Source organism: Myotis brandtii, unplaced genomic scaffold (assembly GCF_000412655.1).
Source record: "Myotis brandtii unplaced genomic scaffold, ASM41265v1 scaffold4, whole genome shotgun sequence".
NCBI lineage: Eukaryota > Metazoa > Chordata > Mammalia > Chiroptera > Vespertilionidae > Myotis > Myotis brandtii.
In genome coordinates this window covers 6,966,856-6,988,465 of record NW_005365371.1, presented here as the reverse complement: position 1 = coordinate 6,988,465, position 21,610 = coordinate 6,966,856, and the positions used below count along the sequence as shown (strand labels likewise).

At 42.3% G+C, this 21,610-nt stretch overlaps 1 protein-coding gene across 3 annotated transcripts in view; it reads right to left on the bottom strand.

The window, feature by feature from the left end:
* Window positions 1-12,915: 12,915 nt before the first annotated feature.
* ATP13A4 (ATPase type 13A4) overlaps window positions 12,916-21,610 on the bottom strand; it is a 124,726-nt gene continuing 116,031 nt past the window's right edge. For all 3 annotated transcript variants that reach the window (XM_014545323.1, XM_005873203.2, XM_014545324.1), the window contains 2 exons: window positions 20,224-20,304; window positions 12,916-14,082 (listed from right to left, as the gene is read on the bottom strand). In XM_014545323.1, coding sequence (XP_014400809.1) covers window positions 13,870-14,082; window positions 20,224-20,304 — 294 coding nt within the window. In that variant the 3' untranslated portion in view covers window positions 12,916-13,869. The remainder of the gene's footprint in view (window positions 14,083-20,223; window positions 20,305-21,610) is intronic.

Sequence of the window (21,610 nt, the reverse complement as noted above, 5' to 3'; positions counted from 1 at the left end):
CTTTGGAGGTGTCATAGTAGCTCACCAAACTCTTCAGCTTCCCTTAGTTCACTTCTGCCCACATGTGTGAAATATTCTAGGCCTTAAAAGGAGAATCCAGAGATGACTGAGGCTAGCACCCTGTCCTTGAGCTCAGTCTACTGGAGCCATGCTCCTGAATGTAAATATTCTGTGTTCTCCACTTTCCTCCAGCTACTCCTGTGACCCTCATTACAAAAGAGCTTTGACAAGCTCTTCTCTCACTGACAGGTTCAAGGTTGACTGGTCACAGATATGTAAACCATTCATTGCTTAGCTGGATCCTCTGAGGTGCCTTCTTCCTGTAGGAACTAGATGGTTCAGATTCTGTTGGCAGAAGTGATGATTTTTGACAGTGACTGATTGTTGGAATATGTGAACTGGTAATAGAAACAAGGCAGCCCAGGGACTTCTGATTAGAGCATGTGAAGCAAAGGGGAAAGAAATATTCCACCTCACCCACTTACAGCTGACTCCTATCAATGAGGAAAAGGCTTTCCTCTTCTGTTAATGACTTTTCCCTGGGATTCTCATGTCTGCTCCTATTCTAGGCATGGCTGCCCCTCCAGCTGCCCTCCAAAGGCATAGAGACACAAGTTAGGTAGCTGAGCTAGCTCTTCCATGGCCCTCATGGGAGTCAAGGACCAGAACTCGGATAAATCCTAGGCTCTACTTAAGCTTTATTACAAAATGAGCTGTATGCTTTGAGATACTGTAATTTGGTGTGGACCATTGAAGCCATTGTTCTTTTTTATTTAATTGTGAAGCATAGTAATCCCTCCGTTGGAAAACTGCTGTTTGAAACTGCTTTTTGAACTACTCTGTTATTCTTAGTCTCTTATTCTGTAGGTCAACTCTGTTATTTTTAGACTGTAAAATAACTTTGTTTTTTGCTTGAATAGAAAAGATAAACTTAATTGTCTGACCTTGCAAGCTAGCCATCTAACTGATACTCTGATATTGATGCCAGGTGCCTGTATAGATATGATATTCAAGGTTACAGGTGTCTGAATAGATATGATATGGTACTCAAAGTTACAAGTTGTCTGTATTGATATGACAGGTGTTTGATTAGGTACGGTATGTACTCAAGGTTACAAGCTGTCTTACACAAAGAACTAGAAGGATATAAAAAGGAAATACTCCCTCCTGTGTTTGTGCAGAATTTGACAGAGGTAATCTGCTCTGAACCTGCACGCAATAAAAATGACTCCTAACTAATTGGCTCATTAGGTGTCTTGTCCAGCTTGCTGATTTGCAATACAATTGCTTCTGTTTGAAATTTAGAAAACATTCGCTTTAGTCATTAAATAAATAATAATTGTCTTACTCTCTTATGGAGCCAAGTCTATTTCCTAATGCTTTATGTGTTAGGCTTGGTGGTTTTCACTGCCCTTTGGGTCTACCTTCTTTGTTTTGGGGGCCATTCCCATAGCTTTTTATACATAAGTGGAAAATGCTTCTATCACATTCAAGGGAAAGAACATTCATCTTCAAATCCAGGCACTTAGCTCAGATATGGCAGGTGCCCAGTAAGTACTGTGTGAATGAATAAGTCACTTTTTCTACCTTGGGAGTCTGCTTTACAATATTCCATTTTTCAGATTAGGTAAATGTTTACAGAATTTTTCCTTAGGATGGTCAGTGGCAGAATGGAAAATAGAGCTAGAACAGATATTGTCTGTGGTCTGTTCAAATCCCTTTGGATGCCTTCAATGCCCCACAGGCATTTGTATGTTTTCATCTCTGCATAGCATTGCCCTTGAGTCCCTTTGCCCATCCCAGCAAAGACCCAAAAGTGCCTCAAGTTTCCACCCCACCCCCACCCTGCCCAAGCAACCCTGAGCCAATGACTGAGGCTGGAGTCTGAAGTGCTTCTCCCTTGCCAAGACTTGGGACATTGAGGTGAAGTGTATATTCCAAAGCTCCCTGACAGCATTGGGTTGAATTTAAGACTTTTCCCAAAATCACATTCTTATTTGTCTCTTCTTCCATTCCCTTACCAGTTTCCGCTAGGAACACTTCCATTATAAAATAAATTCATGCCTCAGTGTCTGTTTCTAACTTCAGAAAAGAACTAAGTGTTCTTAATATTTGTATTCCCCATAGATCTATGTAGGCACCGTCAACACATTTCTTTTTGAAGGGGGAAGAGGGGAGACCATCTGCTATATATGAGCAGATTTTATCTTTTCATTCTCTCACCTGGATGTTATTCATTACTCTTACTTCAAAGCCTCCAGTTTCCAATCTCCTTATTTTAGTGTGTGTGTGTGTCTGTGTGTGTGTGTGTGCGCGTGTGTGTAGGGGGGTGCTTTTTCACTCTCTATTTAATTTAAAATTCATGCAACCACCCTGAATTTATTCTACCCATTCTTTCTGCCTAAGATATTAAGATTGTTCCAGGAGAATTCAATAGCTCATTTCATGCTACTGGAAATGTGTTGACTATTGTCAAGGACTTTAGGTTTCTCAAAGCTTATGCCACTTTGCCATGGTACTCTGTGTATTTAGTAGCTGCATAGACACAGAATGTCTGTTTAACGTTCTGGAAGGCTTTCCAGATGACTGGCCCCAAGGACAAATCTACACAGACTGCCAGTTGTATGGCTTGTTGGCTGAGCACAGTAAGTACCAGGAAGAATGAGTCAAGTGTTAACCATGTTTGTCAGGTAAGTCATCAACTGGAGAGTGACTAGTGGCCAAAAAGATGTCCCAATGCTGTCAGATCATTTAATGTTGGTGAACATTAAACTTGCATCTGTGCCCCCCTCACTGCTGCTGAAAACACTGATGACCACTGAGCCCAGTGAAGAATGCTGAACAGAAAGGGAGAGGCATTTCTGAAATTGGTGCTGTCTATGTTCAAAGAATGGGTTCAATTTCATTTGTCAACTCAAGAGATTTCCCCGGGAAGGAAAAAAAATTGGAATGAGGTGGGATGATTACAAAAATACGGAATGGATTTAAGTATTACACAGTAAACTTGATCCCAAGATCTATCCTTAGAAGAACATAAACCTCTAAAGTGATGTCCTGAAGCTGGTTAATTTCTTACTAATCAATTTCAGATGATCTAACCTGGTTGAAGAGATGAGGATTCCTTTGATATATTCAGACCTTCCCATGGTCCAGGATCAATTATTCTTTTTTTCCCTTATCTGAAAGGTGGACTAGATTGAATATTTTAAAGAGTCGAGTTTTTTGGCATACATTTCAACTAGCTTCAAGAATATGAGATATTAAATACTATTCTATGTTTTTGACTTTGGCTGGTGACAATGTTTTCTCCACTGAACTTAGCCATCAGGTGATTGTTTTGTCAAGAATACAGTACGTACTTAGATTTCTAACAAAGAGCATTGAAAACTGGGATCACCTCAGGGTTTCATTACCACCAGGGACAGCTCTTATAATACAGAGTAGAAATGCACAGAGACAAACATAACATTTCCAAAGGAAATATACCACGAAATGTTCTGTCTGAACTGTGGAAGTTGGCAGGAAAAATTGTAGATGAGTCTCTATAAAAACAAGTGCAAGATAGCACACCTAGGGAAATAATCTACTTTTTTTTAGGAATAAATTTCCTAAACCTGATTCATTGTCAAAATCACCTGGAGAGCTTGATAAAGGCACAGTTCCCCAGAAGCCATCCCAGAAATTCTGATTGAGCATGTCTGAGGTTGGGTCCTGGGGTTTATTTCTAATAAGCTCCTTGGGGATTTCCATGAGTCAAATTTGAGAACCGTGTTCCAAAGGGAAGCCCATGAAGTGATATGGATTATTCCCCAGAGAGATGGGCTAACATGAAGAGACAGCAAAAACACCAACCACACAGCACCTACAGCTCTGTCTGAATCTGCATTGTTTCATACAGATCTCTGCATCTCAGGGGAGAACTTGACGACTCAGAAATCATCCAAGAGAGGCCTATTTATAAAGCATTTTTTTCAAGATAGGCAGAAGATGAAACATGAAGGGCTGCAAAACGAAATCTAAAACCAAGTTGACTCTTTTGAAGTAGAGTAATTGATTCTGTAAACAAAGGCTAGAGGTAGGTCACTCTGTGTCTTATTTTAAATAAGTAAAAATAAACAGACAAACTAAAAAAGAATAATTTTAAATAGTTAGTAAATCATAGATAATTACACAGAGAATTATACTCATTCAATTCCTAGAAAGTGTGGTGTATTCATTAGTTCATTCATTCTCCATTTATGCATTCTTTTATTTATTCCTTTACTGATTCACACAGCACATTTAAAAGCTATGCTATGTGCAGGGCCAAGATTTTAAGAATTCTCCTTACAGCTTGAGACATTCAGGACAATAAATTATGTGCCACGTTTAACCTCCTTTGATTTTTGCAGTTATGCATAAGATAATAAATAATATTCTTATGACAATAGCCAAGGAAGCTAAGGTGTAGACATAGTGACTAATTTGCTCAAAAATCACAAATCAAAGAGGTCAGGATTAGAGATCAGACCTGTCTGACTCCTAAGCTTATACTCCTTTTTAAGCTTATACTCTTTTTAAAAATATATATATGTTTTTATTGATTTTAGAGAGAGGAAAGGAGAGGGAAAAAGAAACATCAATGAGAGAGAAACATTCACCAGCTACTTCCTGCATGCCCCCTCCTGGGAATTGAGCCTGCAACCAACTAAGCCACATTGGTCGGGCTAAGCTTTTACTCTTGAATGCTAATAGACCATATGCCATTTTTGAGATTGACTTTATGTGTCCAAGTTCTGTGTGACCCCTGATGATATGGTCATACATGGGGTACTGGTTGAGAGCCCATGATGTCAGCCCTGAGCCAAACACTCTACCCTAGGACACCTGTGAACCCTTCTAGCTGCTGTGCTAAAGTGAGGTGTGGGCAGATACAAAGATTTGGCCTTTTCCAAATATGACTCTTAGAATCCAGACCAAATCAGATGTCAGGACCCATCTAGGAAGGTTCCAAACCTACAAAGTTATCTCCAGATTAAACCAGTTTCGGATTAGTTGTGGATTATGGCTGAATTCTTGAGGCTATGTAAGCCGTTATCAAATTTCCAAAATTAACCTTGCGCTAGGTCATGAGAGAACTGGCTTAGCTTTCAGGAAAGAGCATCCAGACAGTTGTGGAATCACCTTATCTTGTATTTTGCTCAGTTCTGAGAAGACCAGGAATACAACGTAGCCTTGAGGCTCCACGCTGTTTTCTCAGAGTGTTGTCCCTTAAGTGTTCCTGCAAGGAGTTTCACCTAATGGAATTCACCTAATGGGGAGGTATATTTCTATCTTTACAACCTATGTCTCCCTAGTCACATAAACCTGGGACAGTCGTCAAAAACAGGCTCACAGAAGCCCTGCCACTGTGAAGTCCCTCATGAGTCATTAAGAAATCTGCAGAATGTTGCATGCAGGACTCCCGGTGACAGCATGTTCTTCCCTCCTGCAATCTGTGTTGGCTGTACGGGCCACAGCCCACCATGAAATGATCTCTGCTGATTTCATGAGGCTTCTCTGGGCCTGGCCTGATCCTGAGATTGCTTGCAGAGTCCCGCAGGCCTCTACAATTGCATACCACTGTGTCACCCCTGGTGACAGTCTCCATCTCTTTTAACCATTTTCCACATCCTTTAGCCATTGGGAGACATGGTCAGACTGTTTATGTCATCTTTGTGTGTCTTTATGGTTCCATCAGCCATTTGCAACATGCATCTTCCACATTACAGAGTCACATCAGTGCCAGGTGACAAAAGCCACAGGCATACTCTCTCCACCCTGCTTTTATTACACTAACACACAGACCACTGAGTGGGCGTCTCTTTATTTATTTTTAGCCATTGGGAGACATGGTCAGACTGTTTATGTCATCTTTGTGTGTCTTTATGGTTCCATCAGCCATTTGCAACATGCATCTTCCACATTACAGAGTCACATCAGTGCCAGGTGACAAAAGCCACAGGCATACTCTCTCCACCCTGCTTTTATTACACTAACACACAGACCATTGAGTGGGCTTCTCTTTATTTATTTCTCTATCTCTATCTCTTCTCTATCTCAGACCATTGAGTGGGCTTCTCTTTATTTATTTCTCTATCTCTTTATCTCTATCTCTATCTCTATCTCTATCTCTGTCTCTGTCTCTGTCTCTATCCCTAGCTTTCATTTGATCACAAATTTATTTTACTCAGACCCTTGCAAAAGTTCCTAAAGGTAGGGTAAAACCAGATAGAAGACTGAAAAATACACACCCAGTTGTACTCAAAGGTTGCACCTGTTCCCTAAAATCTTGGTTTTTAAACAAGTTTTCTTGCCTCAATAGTCTTTTCTCTTGGGTTGTGTATCTTCCTAACAGAGTCTTTGCACTCATGTGCAAATAAGCCTTTAACTCCCTCTACATATTGAAATAGTCTTTGTAGCATACACCCAACCCTTTTAATTCTACAGCCCACCTCCACATGCCCACTGTATAAATAGACAGTCAAACTCATTAAGCACAACATTGGAATCACTATACTTTGTACTTTTGGTTGTTTTTATTCATAGTCCTATTGTTTTAGTTCAGCTTCTTTGTACTGAATGGAAAAGAGATTTTCACAGACAAAGGAGAATAAATAAATCAATAATGATTATATATTTTTTTATTCAATCATACCACAGCTGCTTGCTGAGCCCCAACCATAGCCCTGTGCTAGGTGCAGAGTGGAAAGATGAAATGAACCAGACTTGGTCTCTACCCTCAGAGAATGTGCTTTCTAGTTAACATGAGGTTGCATGGGAGTTGGAGGAAGTTGAAATAGCACAAGGTAAAAAGAGCCACACACCACACAAAGGAAAGATATGTAGAGTGTGATGCGTGTGCAATTAAAGGGATCTCCCTTCTGGCTTGACAGATCAGTGGCATTCTAATTGGATCTTGAGAATTGGGTGGGATTTTGATATGTGGAGATAGAAGTAAGAAGTTTTGATGCCCCCAAAGAGAAAACAGGGTGAGCAAAGATATTAGTGAGAAAATTGCTATATGATGAGAATAAGTAGGTTACTGAATGCTGGGAATAATAGTTAGTTGCATTACTGAGTACAAGGAAAAATGTGTAAGATCAGCCCAGATGTGGCCAGTGCAAAGGGCCTTGAAGTATTTAGCAAGCAATCTGTATTTTATTTGGTAGATAATCTTAATTATGAAGGGTTTCTGACCACAGATGTGACATGATCAGAGTTGGACAATAGAATTCAATAGAGACCTCGAGAAGCAAAGATAGAGAGACCAGTTAAGAGGCTCTTAAAATCATGTAGGTGGTGGCCGAGGGTCCTGGAGAAGAGGGTCTGCATGAGAGACAATACCAAGAGAGAGTGTAAGGTCTTAAGAACTGATGGAGGTGGGACAGGAGGGATTCTTCAAAGTTAAGAGGCTCTTAAAATCATGTAGGTGGTGGCCGAAGGTCCTGGAGAAGAGGAGGGTCTGCATGAGAGACAATACCAAGAGAGAGTGCAAGGTCTAAAGAACTGATGGAGGTGGGACAGGAGGGATTCTTCATTGCATAACCATGTTTGTGGTTACAAAAGTAAAAGTCCTCACCTACAAAGCCTTCTTGACATCACACAGAATCACCATTTTTGTCTTGCAACATAATATGGATGGCGCCCCCCTTGAGTTGTGCAGTGAATAATACATGCAACATACATGAGACCTTTCAGCAGCATTCACAACTTTTACAGAGTTTCCATAGTCAGTCTTTGTGCAGCCTTAATCACAGGCCAGTGCTTTGGCAGATTTTTCATGGAGTCAAAACACTCAGGAGAGAGAGTTGGGATGAGACAGCAAGAAAATAGAACTGGGAGAGTCTGGATGACATTCTGAGTGTTCTTCAATCAACCATGGACATTGCTCCACAACATCCTGCATTCTTTTCCCCAGTGGATTAGCTCATTTGATTAGCAGTACCTAGCCAGGTGTGAAGAACATAAAGGACTTTGATTTGGAAATCAGTGGACTTGAATTGTAGACTCGGGCCTCCCATTTCCTAAGTGTGTGGTTGAACAAGTACTAATCTTTCCACCTCAGCCACCTGCAGGGTTGCCCAAGTACTATGTAGAAAACAAACCAGCTAGTGGGGCAAGGACACTATTAGATAAAGTAGTCAGGGAAGGCTTCTTTGAAGAAGGGACACATGAGCGAAATCTGAAGGAGAAGGAATCAGCCAAGAGTGTGGGAGGTTGGTTGTGCAGGGGGAGCATTCAAGGCAGAAAGGATGGCAAATGCAGTCTCCTTGAGGAAGGAATAAGCTTGGTATGGGAGAAGGCCAACACTCTTTCAACAAGTCCAGGAGAGGTGTGTTTTGTTGTTGTTATTTAAAGAAAGTCATTTTATGGATAAAGTTTAGAGGGTTATTTTAACAAGTCTAATGGAAACCAAAATGTGGACCAAATGTTCTGTGGCAGCAATTTTCAAGATTTTTTTATGCATAAAGAAGTGAGCATGGTTCAAACCAAGAGAGACTCTATCTAACCCTAAAAAGCTGTACAAAGCAGGGGCTGAGCAATGTTTAAGCAGAGATATAGGTTTCTCTGGCTTTATGATTTCACTCTCTCTGCAGTGGGAGTCAATCTCTTCTGTAATTGATGGTCAGGTTCAAGAGAACGTATATGAAAACTAGGAACTCTCTCTGAAGAAAATTATACTCATGATGGTAATCCATTGGATAGTTGCCTCTCTTTCCTCCTTGGTTTTCAGTGCTATAAACATTTCATTCAGAGGAAACACCATGGTAGAGACACACACAGGCAGAGGTCTTGTGTCTGAATCTAGCTCCCACTCCTCCACTCGCTCGCTGTGTGCCCTTAGACAAGTCACTGAGCCTCTTGAAGGGTCTGATACCTCATCAAAATAAGGAGGATAGTAATTCTTGCCCTGTATTTCTCCTAAGGTCATTATGAGGTTTAAATGAGAGAACAAGCATAAGAATATTTTGTATGTGCTTAATGCCCTGTGTACAAAGCAGGGAATAATAGCATCTGAAGTATTAGGAAATGACTGGAACTTTGTAAAGATGTTGCTTTGATTCAACGTTAGTGGAATAGACCACATCATTTTATTAACCAGAGTGAAAGACTCCACTAAGAGAGAAAGAGATTGATTTTAGAACAACAGAATTATAGATTTTACTTGACTTTTTAAAATACAGAATAATTTATGTCATCATAAACTAAATACTGAAAAAATAATCACTTTTTTCCAGTCATTACACCTGCAAGTGGGTACATGCACACTGTGAGAGCACATAGGGACACAGATGGCACAAGCATATTTCCATTCTCAGATCATTCCATATTTAGTAAGGAGAGTCCAGAGTCAAGGTTCTTTTCTGTGGATAAGAGCTATTTACCTTGGAGTGGACATACAGGGGATCCTCTCAAATGATTTGGATCAGGTGACGGTCCTTTTCTCCTCCAAGTCCTGGTCACAGCAACATATTAGGCATTGATAACTCTGCTTTGGGGTTGGGGTGCTCTCCCAGGTTCTTTTCCTCAAAATTTTCAAACACCTATTTCTAAGAAAGTGCACATATTGGAAGATTTCCACAGATGTCAATTTGGCAGTCAAGGCCCCTCACTGTACGCCTCTTTTTTAGGCTCTTATCCCTATGAGAAGCCATCTTCCAAGATCCAGAGCAGTCATGTCTACTTGTCCACACCATGGGACCTCACAGGTCTGGGAGCCCACCCTCCCCAGCCCAGGTCCCCATGTAGGTCAGCCTGATAATTCTGTGTGGGCAACAGTAATAAATGATTGACATCACAGTGTAAGACTGTCTGGACATATCCAGTCTGGAAGGGATCTTGCAGGTACTTGAGTTTCATCTGATACTTGACTTCTTTCCCTAATTGGTCTTTGAATATCCACTTGCACCTCCAATGTCACAGAGCACACAACTCATGAGGTCAACAACGTCCACTCCCATCAGTGTTGTAAGGGCCGTAGTTTTCGTGTCAGCCCAGACTCATTCCCATGGTGCTTTTCACACATTGGCTGTGCCCTGGGCATAGGTTGGAGCCTTCTTTCCCACGGTAATCCTTCAAGTATTTAAGTACAATTCTCACTCGGCCAGCCTACCCATTTTTTCCAGAGTAAGCACTTTCTGCTCCTTAATTTATTGCCTCCAAGATATAATTAGTCTCAAGTGTAGTCTTCAGAATGCGTCCCTTTTGGCAACGATTTTAGGATTGCTTGACTGGTCGGAGATTGGAGTCCCCCATCCCTGTTCCCCGCCAGCCGTGTGCGAATTGCTGAGGATGGAACCATTAGGACCAAGGCAAAAGCAACTTAGTCTCAGAAAGACAGCCACTCGGTTGTGGTTACATTTTGCTTTTAACACACTTCTAGCCCAAGTCTGGCAAGATGCCTGGAATTTATTTGAAGAGAAGGCCCTGCTATTAGCACAGGGTTGCCTCCTTCCACCTGGCACATGAGAAACTCATTCTTTGTTTGACTGAGAGATGACACCAGGCACCCGCCCTGCTGGAGCTTAGTCATGAGAAGGCGTTGGGAAGCAACAGAGGATTTGCTCAGAAGATTGTGTCTGAGGCTCGGGTCTGCTCTCCTCAGCCTGGGTCGGTTTTCTCATCTGTAAGGTAGGGATGAGTCCTTCCTTGTCTGGGTCCAGCAGAATTGTGCAATTCACATGAACTAGTGGGGATGACAGCACTTGGCAAGGAACTCTTTAAGTATGAGATGTACACACTGTTCTTTATTTTATTTTTATTGAGGTTATTGGGGTGACATTGGTTAATAAAATTATGTAGGTTTCAGGTGTACAATTCTGTAATACATCATCTGCATATTGCACTGTGTGTTCACCACCCCAAGTCAAGTATCTTTCCATTGCCATTTAGCCCCTATTTACACTCTTCTACCTCTCCCACCCCACTTTCCCTCTGGTAATTACCACACTGTTGTCTGTGTCTACAAGGTTTTTTCCATTTGGCTAATCCTCTCACTGTTTGGACCAACCCCTCAAACCCCCTCCCCTCTGACAGCTGTCAGTCTGGTCTCTGTATCTAGGAGTCTGTTTCTACTTTATTAGTTTACTAAAGGCCCGGTGCATGACATTTGCGCCCTGAGGCAGCGGGGTCTCTCGGCTTGGCCTGCACCCTCTTGCAGTCCTGAAGCCTTTGGGGGATGTCCACCTGCCGGCTTAGGTGAACCTGGCTCCTGGCTGAGCTGGCGCTCCCCCTGTGGGAGCAGCACTCCTGCTGTGGGAGCACACTGACCACCAGGGGGTAGCTCCTGCATTGAGCATCTGCCCCCTGGTGGTCAGTGCATGTCATAGCAACTGGTCATTCCGCCATTGGGTTGATTTGCATATTAGCCTTTTATTATATAGGATTATTATATAAGATTTTCTTCATTAGAGTCCACATATAAATAAAATCATATGATACTTGTCTTTCTCTGGCTGGCTTATTTCACTTAACATAGTACTCTCCAGGTCTATTCATGCTGTCACAAAAGGTACAATTTCCTTCTTTTTTACGGCTGAATAGTATTCCTTTGTATAAATGTAGCATAACTTTTTTATCCACTCATTTACTGATGGGCACTTGGGCTACTTCCAAATCTTGTCTATTGTAAGTAATGCTGCAATAAAAATAGGGGTGCATATATGCTTTCAAATTAATGTTTCAAGTTTCTTCAGATATATTCCTGTAAGTGGAATCACTGGGTCATAAGGAAGTTCCATTTTTTATTTTGTGAGTTAACTCCATACTGCTTTCCACAGTGGCTGCACCAATCTGCATTCCCACCAACAGTGTATGAGGGTTTCCTTTTCTCCCCATCCTCACCAACACTTGGGTTTTTTTTGTTTTTTTTTTACTTTTTTTATTTTTTTTTTTTCCTATGCAAAAGCATAAGAGTCTTTATTTGAGCTAGCTTGGCTCCCCCACCTCGCCGACGCAGAAGCAGGAAGCAGAGAGGGGGGTTTTTATTTTTTTATTTTTTGATGTGCACACTGCTTTTGCTTGTCACTAGGTTGTATACCATCTCCAGTTTGCTGTGCCCACAGCACCCCCACTTTTAAAAATAGGAAAAATGATCCATTTTAGAAAAGGACATTCAGAGTTGTCATATCACTGCTGAGGCTGACTTCGTAAATGGAAACATTTCTTCTATACCAAGGAAGACAGTGATAGTGATGCTGCAATCTACTCTAATGATTCCTCACACCCCAACTTAAAACCAGAAGCAACAAGGTGCCTTCACGGCTGGGAAAACACCAGGCTCCCAGAATTATCTACAGCCACAAAGCCACCAACCATGCCCAGGGGTTCAGCCAGGGAAGGCAATGACTGCAGGTGCTGATGAGAGAAGCAAAGCCAACCATTTGTTCTGGGCCAGGACACTCCACCCTGCCCACTTCATTCTCCTAGGACTTGATGTTCGTAATAAAAATGTTGCTTTTGCTCTAAAATAGTATTTGTGGATTTTCTCCTAGAATTCAGTATTGTCTGCTGAGCTAACAGAAACCTGGGTGTTTCCTGTGATGAATAAATCCAGTATAACCAAGCTGTAATTGTGATGAAATAGGGGAGATTTTTGTTTTCTGAAAACTGAAGCCTGAAACCTAAGAAATATGTAGGCTGTGTGAAGACTTACATCGATGGTAACATGTTGTAGCACAAGACTAACTTGTATAAAAAATAACAGAGCAGAGGAGTAAACATTCCTGGAGTCGGGCATGTGCGAGGAGGGTTATTAAAACTCAAAAGTTCATAGGGCCAGGAAATTTAGAGATTAGTGGGTAGTACAAGGACTCTTTGATATGTGCAATGTTCCCTTCTTTTCCAGGAATACAGGCTGGACCAACTACACAATTTGTGGGACACAGCGCGAAATGAAAATGTAACAACCTTTATTCAAATAATTTAAAGATGACAACGGCAGGGCATTAAACCAAGAGTGGGCCCCACATGTCAAAGCAGGGGCCCTGTGTGACAGCACAGGTCATATGCCCATGAAGCCAACCCTAAATACAGGAGACTGTACTCCCCAGTTCCTCTGCCACCCCCAGTTAATGAGATGTGAGTGGTGGAAGAGATATGTGCCACTCTTGGGGTCAGGCAGTGAAGAACCCTTGTTTGATCTCCATTCTCTTCCTTCCCTCTCGCGTCTTTGTGTTGGGTGGACGGAGCCATCCGATTGGAGCAGTCACCTCTCTTCTTCTAAAGAGTCATCTGAACCAAGAAAAAGAACTTGTGTGTTAAGTCACTGAGATATGGGAGTTGTTTGTTACTGCAGCATCAGCTTAGGCAATCCTTACTAATATGTGGAGAAGGCCAGAAGTAGAAAGAAATGTCTCAAATCTGAAAAGTACTGCAAAGGGAAGGAAACTAGATAGTGAAGACTGTGATGGTTTCCACACATTCGTTTCTCCATCAATGAAATAAGAACTCAAAACTGATCTTTAACATGCTATGATTCTATGACTATACATAGTGCTACTTTCCCTCAACTCATTTAAAAAATATATTATCTAAGATGAAAGAGTACATCTTCTCCTTTAGCTTTCCAGTCTCTTGGCCCATCGCCATTCTTGGCCCAGTCTCGATTCACTGAACACGTCCAATACTTTCAGAGGCCAAGAGAAAGGCACTCTCCTGGGGCAGAGTTCTGCTCAGCAGAAAGTATTTTATCAAACAGACTTTAATTTGTCACCACGATTGAATAGGTGCTTGATTCCAAAAATTCCTGCTGATATTGTAAGAGTCTCATTGCTTAAAAAATATCGCTGAAACTGGTCCCTTTTGTCATTGTTTCTATGTTTTCTCAACTTGAGTATCCCATTGCCTTCAGAGTTGTTCCTCGTTGCTCTCAAACACCGGGTTGCTGTAAGACACTTCCTTGCCACATTCCGGCAGGTCAGAGGGAGACATTTGGTTCAGTGGGGGCCAAGTAGGGTCATTTGCCAAGGCCCGGTGCCATATCCGATACTGGCTTTTTGATCGATAGCCAAAGTACCTTTTGATTGTCATCCATAGGGCTCGGTTTTCAATAATGGCCTCCTGCAAAATAAAAGAGTTGCTCTTTACAACCAGAGGTCAAGTGTTTCCAGGTTATGGCCCCCATGGACTCTAGAAAGACACTCCTGTGTTGGCTGCCAAGGCCCAGCTTGACAAAGAACTGCAGGCCTAGAAAACAAATCCAAGGTGGTTTCACATGATAGGTTCTCAAACCTTTCCACTTACAGAACTCTTCTGGGAGAAGAGTGAAGTACATGCTTTCAAGACTCTGGAAACATAGCTTGAAGTAGTCTGCCTCAAGGATGAAATTTCTTCTTAATCTCATATAAAAATTAAATTTAAAACCATAGGGTCAGGAAATATAGAGATTAATGGACAGTACCAGGTTTCTTTGATATGTACTGCGGTCCCCCTAACATTTAAAATCATTCAAATGTCACATTACATTTTACACCATATCCATATTTGATTTAATATAAAGTGTCATTTAAAATTACTCACCACCAACTGAAATGGACCCTATAGAAAGATGTGCCACATGCATGGTGTGGCTTTGGTATACCCTGGCACATCACTGCATAGCTAAGAACAGAGGTCAGTGAAATTGAAACATGGGCCACAGCCTTGAAATTGAACAGATCTGGGTTTTAATTCCAGCTCTGACACCTACTATGGACAAATTAATGACCCTATCAGAGACTCAGTAATTAGAAATAATAAATTCTTCCACAGGTGTGTCATAAGGATTATATAACTCCCCACACAATGCAGGGCATGGCACGGCTCCTACCTCCCTTTTCTACTCTCTGAACTATTCATTTAACAGGCTGTGCACTGTGGCTCTATTCACATATACCTCTAACCTTCACCTACAAATAATTACAATGTATTTTTAAGACTACCGGATACCTCTCTGTAGAAACATTTTGGACTGCCATTTTATTTCATGAGTTAGACTTAGCCTGGTATAGAGTCCAAGATATAAGTTACAATTCAGAGTGCACGGGAGGGTATTATCATTTTTATCATGTTTAGTCATGAAACTGAGGGTCCTTATGACTTTGATTAAATTTAGCTTTTTAAACCAACCTCTAGAAATAATATCTCTCTCTGTGGGTCTATACCCCTCAAAGACCTATCCTTTCCCTGGATAATAGCAACCCCTGAGGCAGCAGAAGACAGTTGCCTGGACCTGACTAATGATCACAAGGCCCAGACCTCTAAAGGTAACATCATGACCTAAGTTATGTTTCAGTTCCTGAGCCCAGGATGGAACCATCTCCTGGCTGCTTTCTTATGAGACCAGCAGAGGGACACTGGAAAAGACCTCAGAGCTGTCCTCAAGGCCTGAAGAAATAATTTATTACCCTTACCTCACCTCCGACCAATCAGCTCCCAGCAGGACTGTGAACCCCTAACCCACCGTGTCTTGTGATTTTTGCCCTGTATGATCTGTAACCTACACATAACAAGGGAGTTCAGGCTTTTGAGCATTAGTTTCCTGTTCTCCTGGGTGATTTCGTTCATCAATAAAGTAGACAATCTTTCTCCACTGCAATTCTTTGGCTCTGCTAGCACCGTGAACGAACTCCTTCTGCTCCCTAACAGTCACAAAGGTTGACCATCTTAGAAGTTATGAAAGAAACAAAGCAAAAAAAAAAATATGAGGAGCCAAGCTGTCCCACAAAATTAGAACTGGTTTTGGTGTCTATCAAAGATATCTTTGTTGAACTGAAAGAGTTAATTCTGTAGTATTCTACAAGGAACTTTGCCAGAGATAGTAGTTTTCCTGAAATCCACCCATTGCCCATGGAAATAATAGAGAACAACTTGTCTGAACCTTCCTATAAAAACGGATCATTCGCTAGCAGGCTAAGATCCACACAGCATTTCATCAACCTTGCAAACCTCAGGGCTCACCTAGCCAGACCTGTTATTCTACTTTCCTACAGCAAGGCTTTTGTCCTCCTTAATTTAATAAGAAAGCAGTAGTTCTCCTTGGAGCTGGGAAAAGGCAGTATCATGGGTATCCAATTAGTGGTTTTAAAATCTAACTTACCTTCTGGAAATCTTAGCAGGCTTTAAACAAAACAACGAAACAAATCAACACACACACAGAAAGACTTTAGTGCTCTACACCGTGCCTTGAGCTTTTTCACAGTTCTAGATGTATGATGAAATATCACTCTGCTATTCTGGAAAAGAAAACTGAAGGCCTGAGAGATAATCTGTCCTGTCACTCTACATTGTAAATTAAATTCAGAACTAGAAACAAAAGAAATGCCTTGATAAGATGCCATTCCTAAAACAAACAAACAAAAAAACCTTAACAAAATTTCTCATGAGTTCTCAAATAATTCACACATATATATACATACAAACACATCTATAATAACAAAAGCATAATATGCAAATCAACCTAATGGCTGAACAGCAGAACAACCATCTGAACGACACGTTATGACACCTACTGGCGCCAGGCCAGCCAAGGCGGGTGCAATGCCATTGGTCAGGGGCCCGGCCATCGCCCAATGATTGCCCTGCAGAGGGAGGCCCAGGCCACTGGCTGGCAGGGCAAGCGATCAATTGGGGGGATCCATGATTGCCCCAAAGAGGGAGGCGATCTGCGGCTGCGGCAGGTGGGCGGGGCCTCCCTCTGCGGGGGTGATCCATCGTGGAGCCCTGGCTGGATGGGCAGGGCCTACCTCTTTGGGGTGATTAATTGCAGGGCTCCCAGACTGTGAGAGGGCACAGACTGGGCTGAGGGACCCCTCCCCCCACCAGTGCACAAATTTCATGCACCTGGCCTCTAGTAGATAATAAAAAGGGAGAGGGATTAAAGCTATAAATTTAGCTCCTCTGTCTCTCAGTTGAAGGTTAGATCATACAAATTGGCAAAATAAGGGTAAAGTCTTGTTCAAATCTGTTTGTTTGTCGGGTTACTCTAAGATTAAGGTTAGGGTTAAGCCTCTCAGCAGACCAGACAATACTCAGGACTCTGCAAAAGGAAGCCAGCCATCTCCCATGCTCAATACCTCTCTGGATCATCTCTGCCATAGCCTGACAAGCTAGTATGGAGTTAGCACAGCCCATCCTAGGAATCCTTATTATCTTGTGTGAGACATACCTAGAGCTACCTGAGGAAGACATCTTGCTGCATCCCTAATAGTCTGGGGCCTTTACCTACTCTGCTAGGCTCACCTTATGAGGCAGGGATTCTCCATTATAACTGACTTCATCAAAAAATAAAACAGAAGTCCTGAGAGATCATCTGTCCTATCACTCTACAACAAACATGTCAAACTTGCGGCCTGCGGGCCACATGCCTCGTTTATTTGGCCCATGTTAATCTTTGAATTTGACATGCTTGCTCTACAAAGACTCAAATGGCTTGGGTTTATTCCTGAGTATGTAGTGACAGCAGAGGACGGGTAACTTCATGGAGGAGACTCAAAGTAGGACTTGGAACCCTACAATGCTATTTCTCAGTGTAGGAGCTGCTGTGAACACACACTAGACACTACAAGTGTCTTAATTTCTCACGCAACGTGAGAAGCAGCAAAGAAACTTTATCTTCCATGAGTATTAAATCGCCCTCTCCATCAGCTGGCATTGTGCCCTAGGATATGGCACATGGTCAACAAATGCTTGTGGAAAGAGTGAATGAATACACGAATACCTGAATGATTGGTAGATACAAAGTAAGAAATGATAAGTACCACAGATATAATAGAATAATCGTAGCTTATATCTACTAAGATTACTTACTACATGCTTTTCACTGTTCACATTACATGCTCACCATAACCCTTGAGGTAATGTGTCATTATTATACTATTTTACAAGTGAGGAAACAGAGATACAGAGAAGTGGAGTAGCAAGTACTGCCTTAAGTCGGGGAGCAAGAAAGGGTGAAGCCAGGATTCAAACATAGGTAAACTACCTCCGGCTTATGCTCCTAACTGCAACTATGCTGACTGTGGAATGGCTTCCTGCAAGGGGACTGCAGCAGACCATGTTGCTCTGTTACCCCTACAACTCATTCCTCCCAACTCTTCCCTGCTTGCCTAAAAGGAAAAACAAACAAACACAGAGTCTAAGCCAATCTGTCTAACGTTTTGGTACAAATCCACTTTCCCAGAATCCTTTTCTACTCAGGATGCCAGTGAGACACAGTTATAACCAATGAGCATAAGCAAAAGCCTGCAGGTGGGCTGTCAGATTTTTTTTGTTCACTGGTAACAGATTCATACTTGAAGGAAAAAACTTGCTGGTGCCTCCCTTCCTTTTTTCCCTGCACTGAAAACAGATGCAATGCCCAGCTGTGCAGAAGCTATCTGGGTGCCATAAGCAACAAGCACAGACATGAAAGACCAAGATCTAAGGCTACTGGGACAGAAAGGTAAAAGAATGTGGATCCCCCATGACACCCAGTCACTAAACCAGCCCTGAAGCCACTTACCTCCAATCTTCTTAAATGAGTCAATACATATCTTTATTGTTTAAACCACTGTTAGTTGACTTTTGTTCCTTGCCTAACTGAGCGAGGCATCTAGAAAGATTCATGAAGAGCATAATCCTACAGCTATGCCATTGAGGCTAGATGAGCATTTTTTTAACTTAACTTTTTTTAAAAGTATATATTTTTTATTGTTGATAGTATTACCAGCATAGCATTTCAACACGCAGGAGTGGAAAAGAGGTACTAGACAGAGGAAATAATGTGATTGTGGACAGGGACAAGATACATATTCCTTTAAAGGGCAAGGACTATCTTCCGCAATTCATTATGAGGACACCCCTGATGATGCTCTTTCATTAACTCGGTGGCTTTGGAAACCATATGCTATAGCACAGTGCTTCTCAGTGTGTGATCCCTGAACTAGCAGCACCAGAATCACCAGGAAACCTGGGAAATGAAAGTGTGTGCCTCCTCCAGACCTACTGGATCATGAAAGTTGGGGGCAGGGTGGACAATTGTGTTTTAACATGCCCCCCAGGTGATTCCCGTGTCCGGTCACCTTGAGAAGCCCTCAAACTTGGGCATAGAGAGAGAAGCTCTAGTACCTTATTCTTTGTCTTATTCTACCACCTGTTCCTGTGCAATCTTTACCTTGCTCAGTAAGGAAGGTTTGTTGAGGTTTGCCTACAAAATACTGTGGGACAAGGCTATAGTGTCCTCAACCCACCATAACGCCCCCTCACTGGAACAAGCCTGCCTTTGTAATGAGGGTGGGAATGAGGACAGATAGGGTCCTGCAGCTCACCTCTCCTTTGACATGCCTTTCGGGAGGCACCCCCCTGACTAACAGTAAGTTTTGAAGAATGGAGATTGTGTCCAAAAGTACTGAAGGAGGACAGAGAGAACCACATAGCACAGATGAGGGCGGGTACAAGCTCATTACAGTGAGGAAATGGGAGCTGAAGAATAAAAGCCAGCAAAAGCTCACTAGGAATCTCATTTCCCATCTGTACAGTAAAAATGATACAAGTTCTTAAGTCAAAGAAGCCAGACACAAAAGGCCACATATTGTATGATTCCCTTTATATGAAATATCCAGAGTAGGCAAATCCATAGAGACAGAAAATAAATTAGTGGCTTACAGGGGCTGAAGGAGGAAGAAGGGGAGGTGTGGAGTGACTGCTAATGCAACAGGATCTTTTTGGGGGTGATGAGAATGTTCCAGAATTAGATAGTGGTGATGGTTGCACAACTCAATAAATATACTAAAAATCACTAAATTGTACACTTTTAAAAGGTAAAGTTTCAAAAAATGAACTGAATTGGACCTTTATTTGTCAATTTTAGAAATAAACAGGACCCGCCCTCCACCCCCCTCCCCCCAAAAAAGAAAGAAAGAAATGAGCAGGACCTTAGCGGTCATAGTTCTAGTCTCCCAGATCCACTTTACAGGTGGGAACACAAACACCTTGTTTTGAGCTCATCAGAGGAAAGCACTGTTGCTCATGTCGCCAAGGAAGGGAGCCCCTTGCACTGCTGAGCCTTGTCAGCTAAAACTGTTCTTCCTTTTGCAGACTCCCCTAAAATGTCACACACACACACACACACACTCACACACACACACACACACACACACACACCAGTGATCAGCAGCCTTCCTTTTGCAGACTCCCCTAAAATGTCACACACACACCAATGATCAGCAGCTTCAGGGCACTTACCTCCACAATAAGGGACACGATGAAATTGCAGCTGAGCATAATGACAATGCAGACCCTCCACAGGATAGGAGTGCAGAGCAACTGGCAGGAGATGAAGCACAGTTAGTCTGAAGACAAAATATATGCTGGAAAATGTTCACATGTTCTCAGTGTACACTTTCATAGGTTACAAATCACATATGCAATAGACACAAACATGTGTGTACATGTTATACACATGTATAAGAGGTATGTTTTATGTATGTAAGTATTTTTATGCATGTATGCACAGAAAACAGTGTGGAAAAATTATACCCAATGATGCCAGTGATTTGGGGACTATGATAGCTACTTTTTTTTTTTAATCTTCCTTTCTTTCTTCTTTTTTCTCTGTAATTTCTAAATTTCCTAAAATAAGTCTGGTCACCTTACAACAAAAAATAATAGTAAAAGTATTTTTTGTTTGCTTATGTTGTTTTGTTTCCATGAGGGAATACAGAGATGTGGCTGTACTCCCAGGAGACTCTGAGGGCACACATGCCACTACCTGTCTCTTTTCCCACTTCCTCTCTATCTTCCCTAGCCCCTCCCCAGACTCAAGATAGATATGTTATATATGGATAGTAAATGGATGAATGAATGAATAAGAGAAACACAGCCAAGTGCACTGTACCCAGCACTGCCTCTTACATTGCCTTTACACTGGTGAAAATAAAGACTGGTACAGCTCTATGGAGGGACATGCTATTGAAATTTAAAGTTCAAATTCATTTCTAGGAATTTACCCTAGAGATGTACTTGTACTTGGTTGGAATGATCCTATCTAATAAAAGAGTGATATGCAAATTAACCGTCACCCCACAACAAAGATGGCAGCACCCATAGTGGCTGGGGTGGGATGCTGGTGGTGTCGCCCTGGCAGTGTGAGCCCAGCGTCTGCACCCCAGTTGCGTGGAGGAACGGGAGGGGCTTCTGGCCAGAAGTCTGGGCGCGGGACGCTGGGCTCACCTTGCCCTCAGTGACACGAGCCCAGCATCCACTCCCTGGCTGCGTGGAGGGAGGGGAGGGGCCTCAGGTCAGAGGCCAGGGCACGGGACACTGGCGTCATTGCAGGCTGGGCTGAGGGACCCCCCCCACCGTGCACAAGTTTCGTGCACCAGGCCTCTAGTATATGTATAAGGTTATTTTATTGCAGCTTTGTTTGCAATAGTAAAAAATTTGAAATCTAAATGTTGATCAATAGAGGGACTACACATACATTGTGGACTACACATATTAGAGGACTGGTGCACAAAAATTTGTGCACTCGGTTGCGGGGGAGGGGGGTCCCTCAGCCCGGCCTGTCCCATCTCGCAGTCTGGGACCCCTCAGGGGATAACCACCTGCTGGCTTAGGCCTGCTCCCCGGG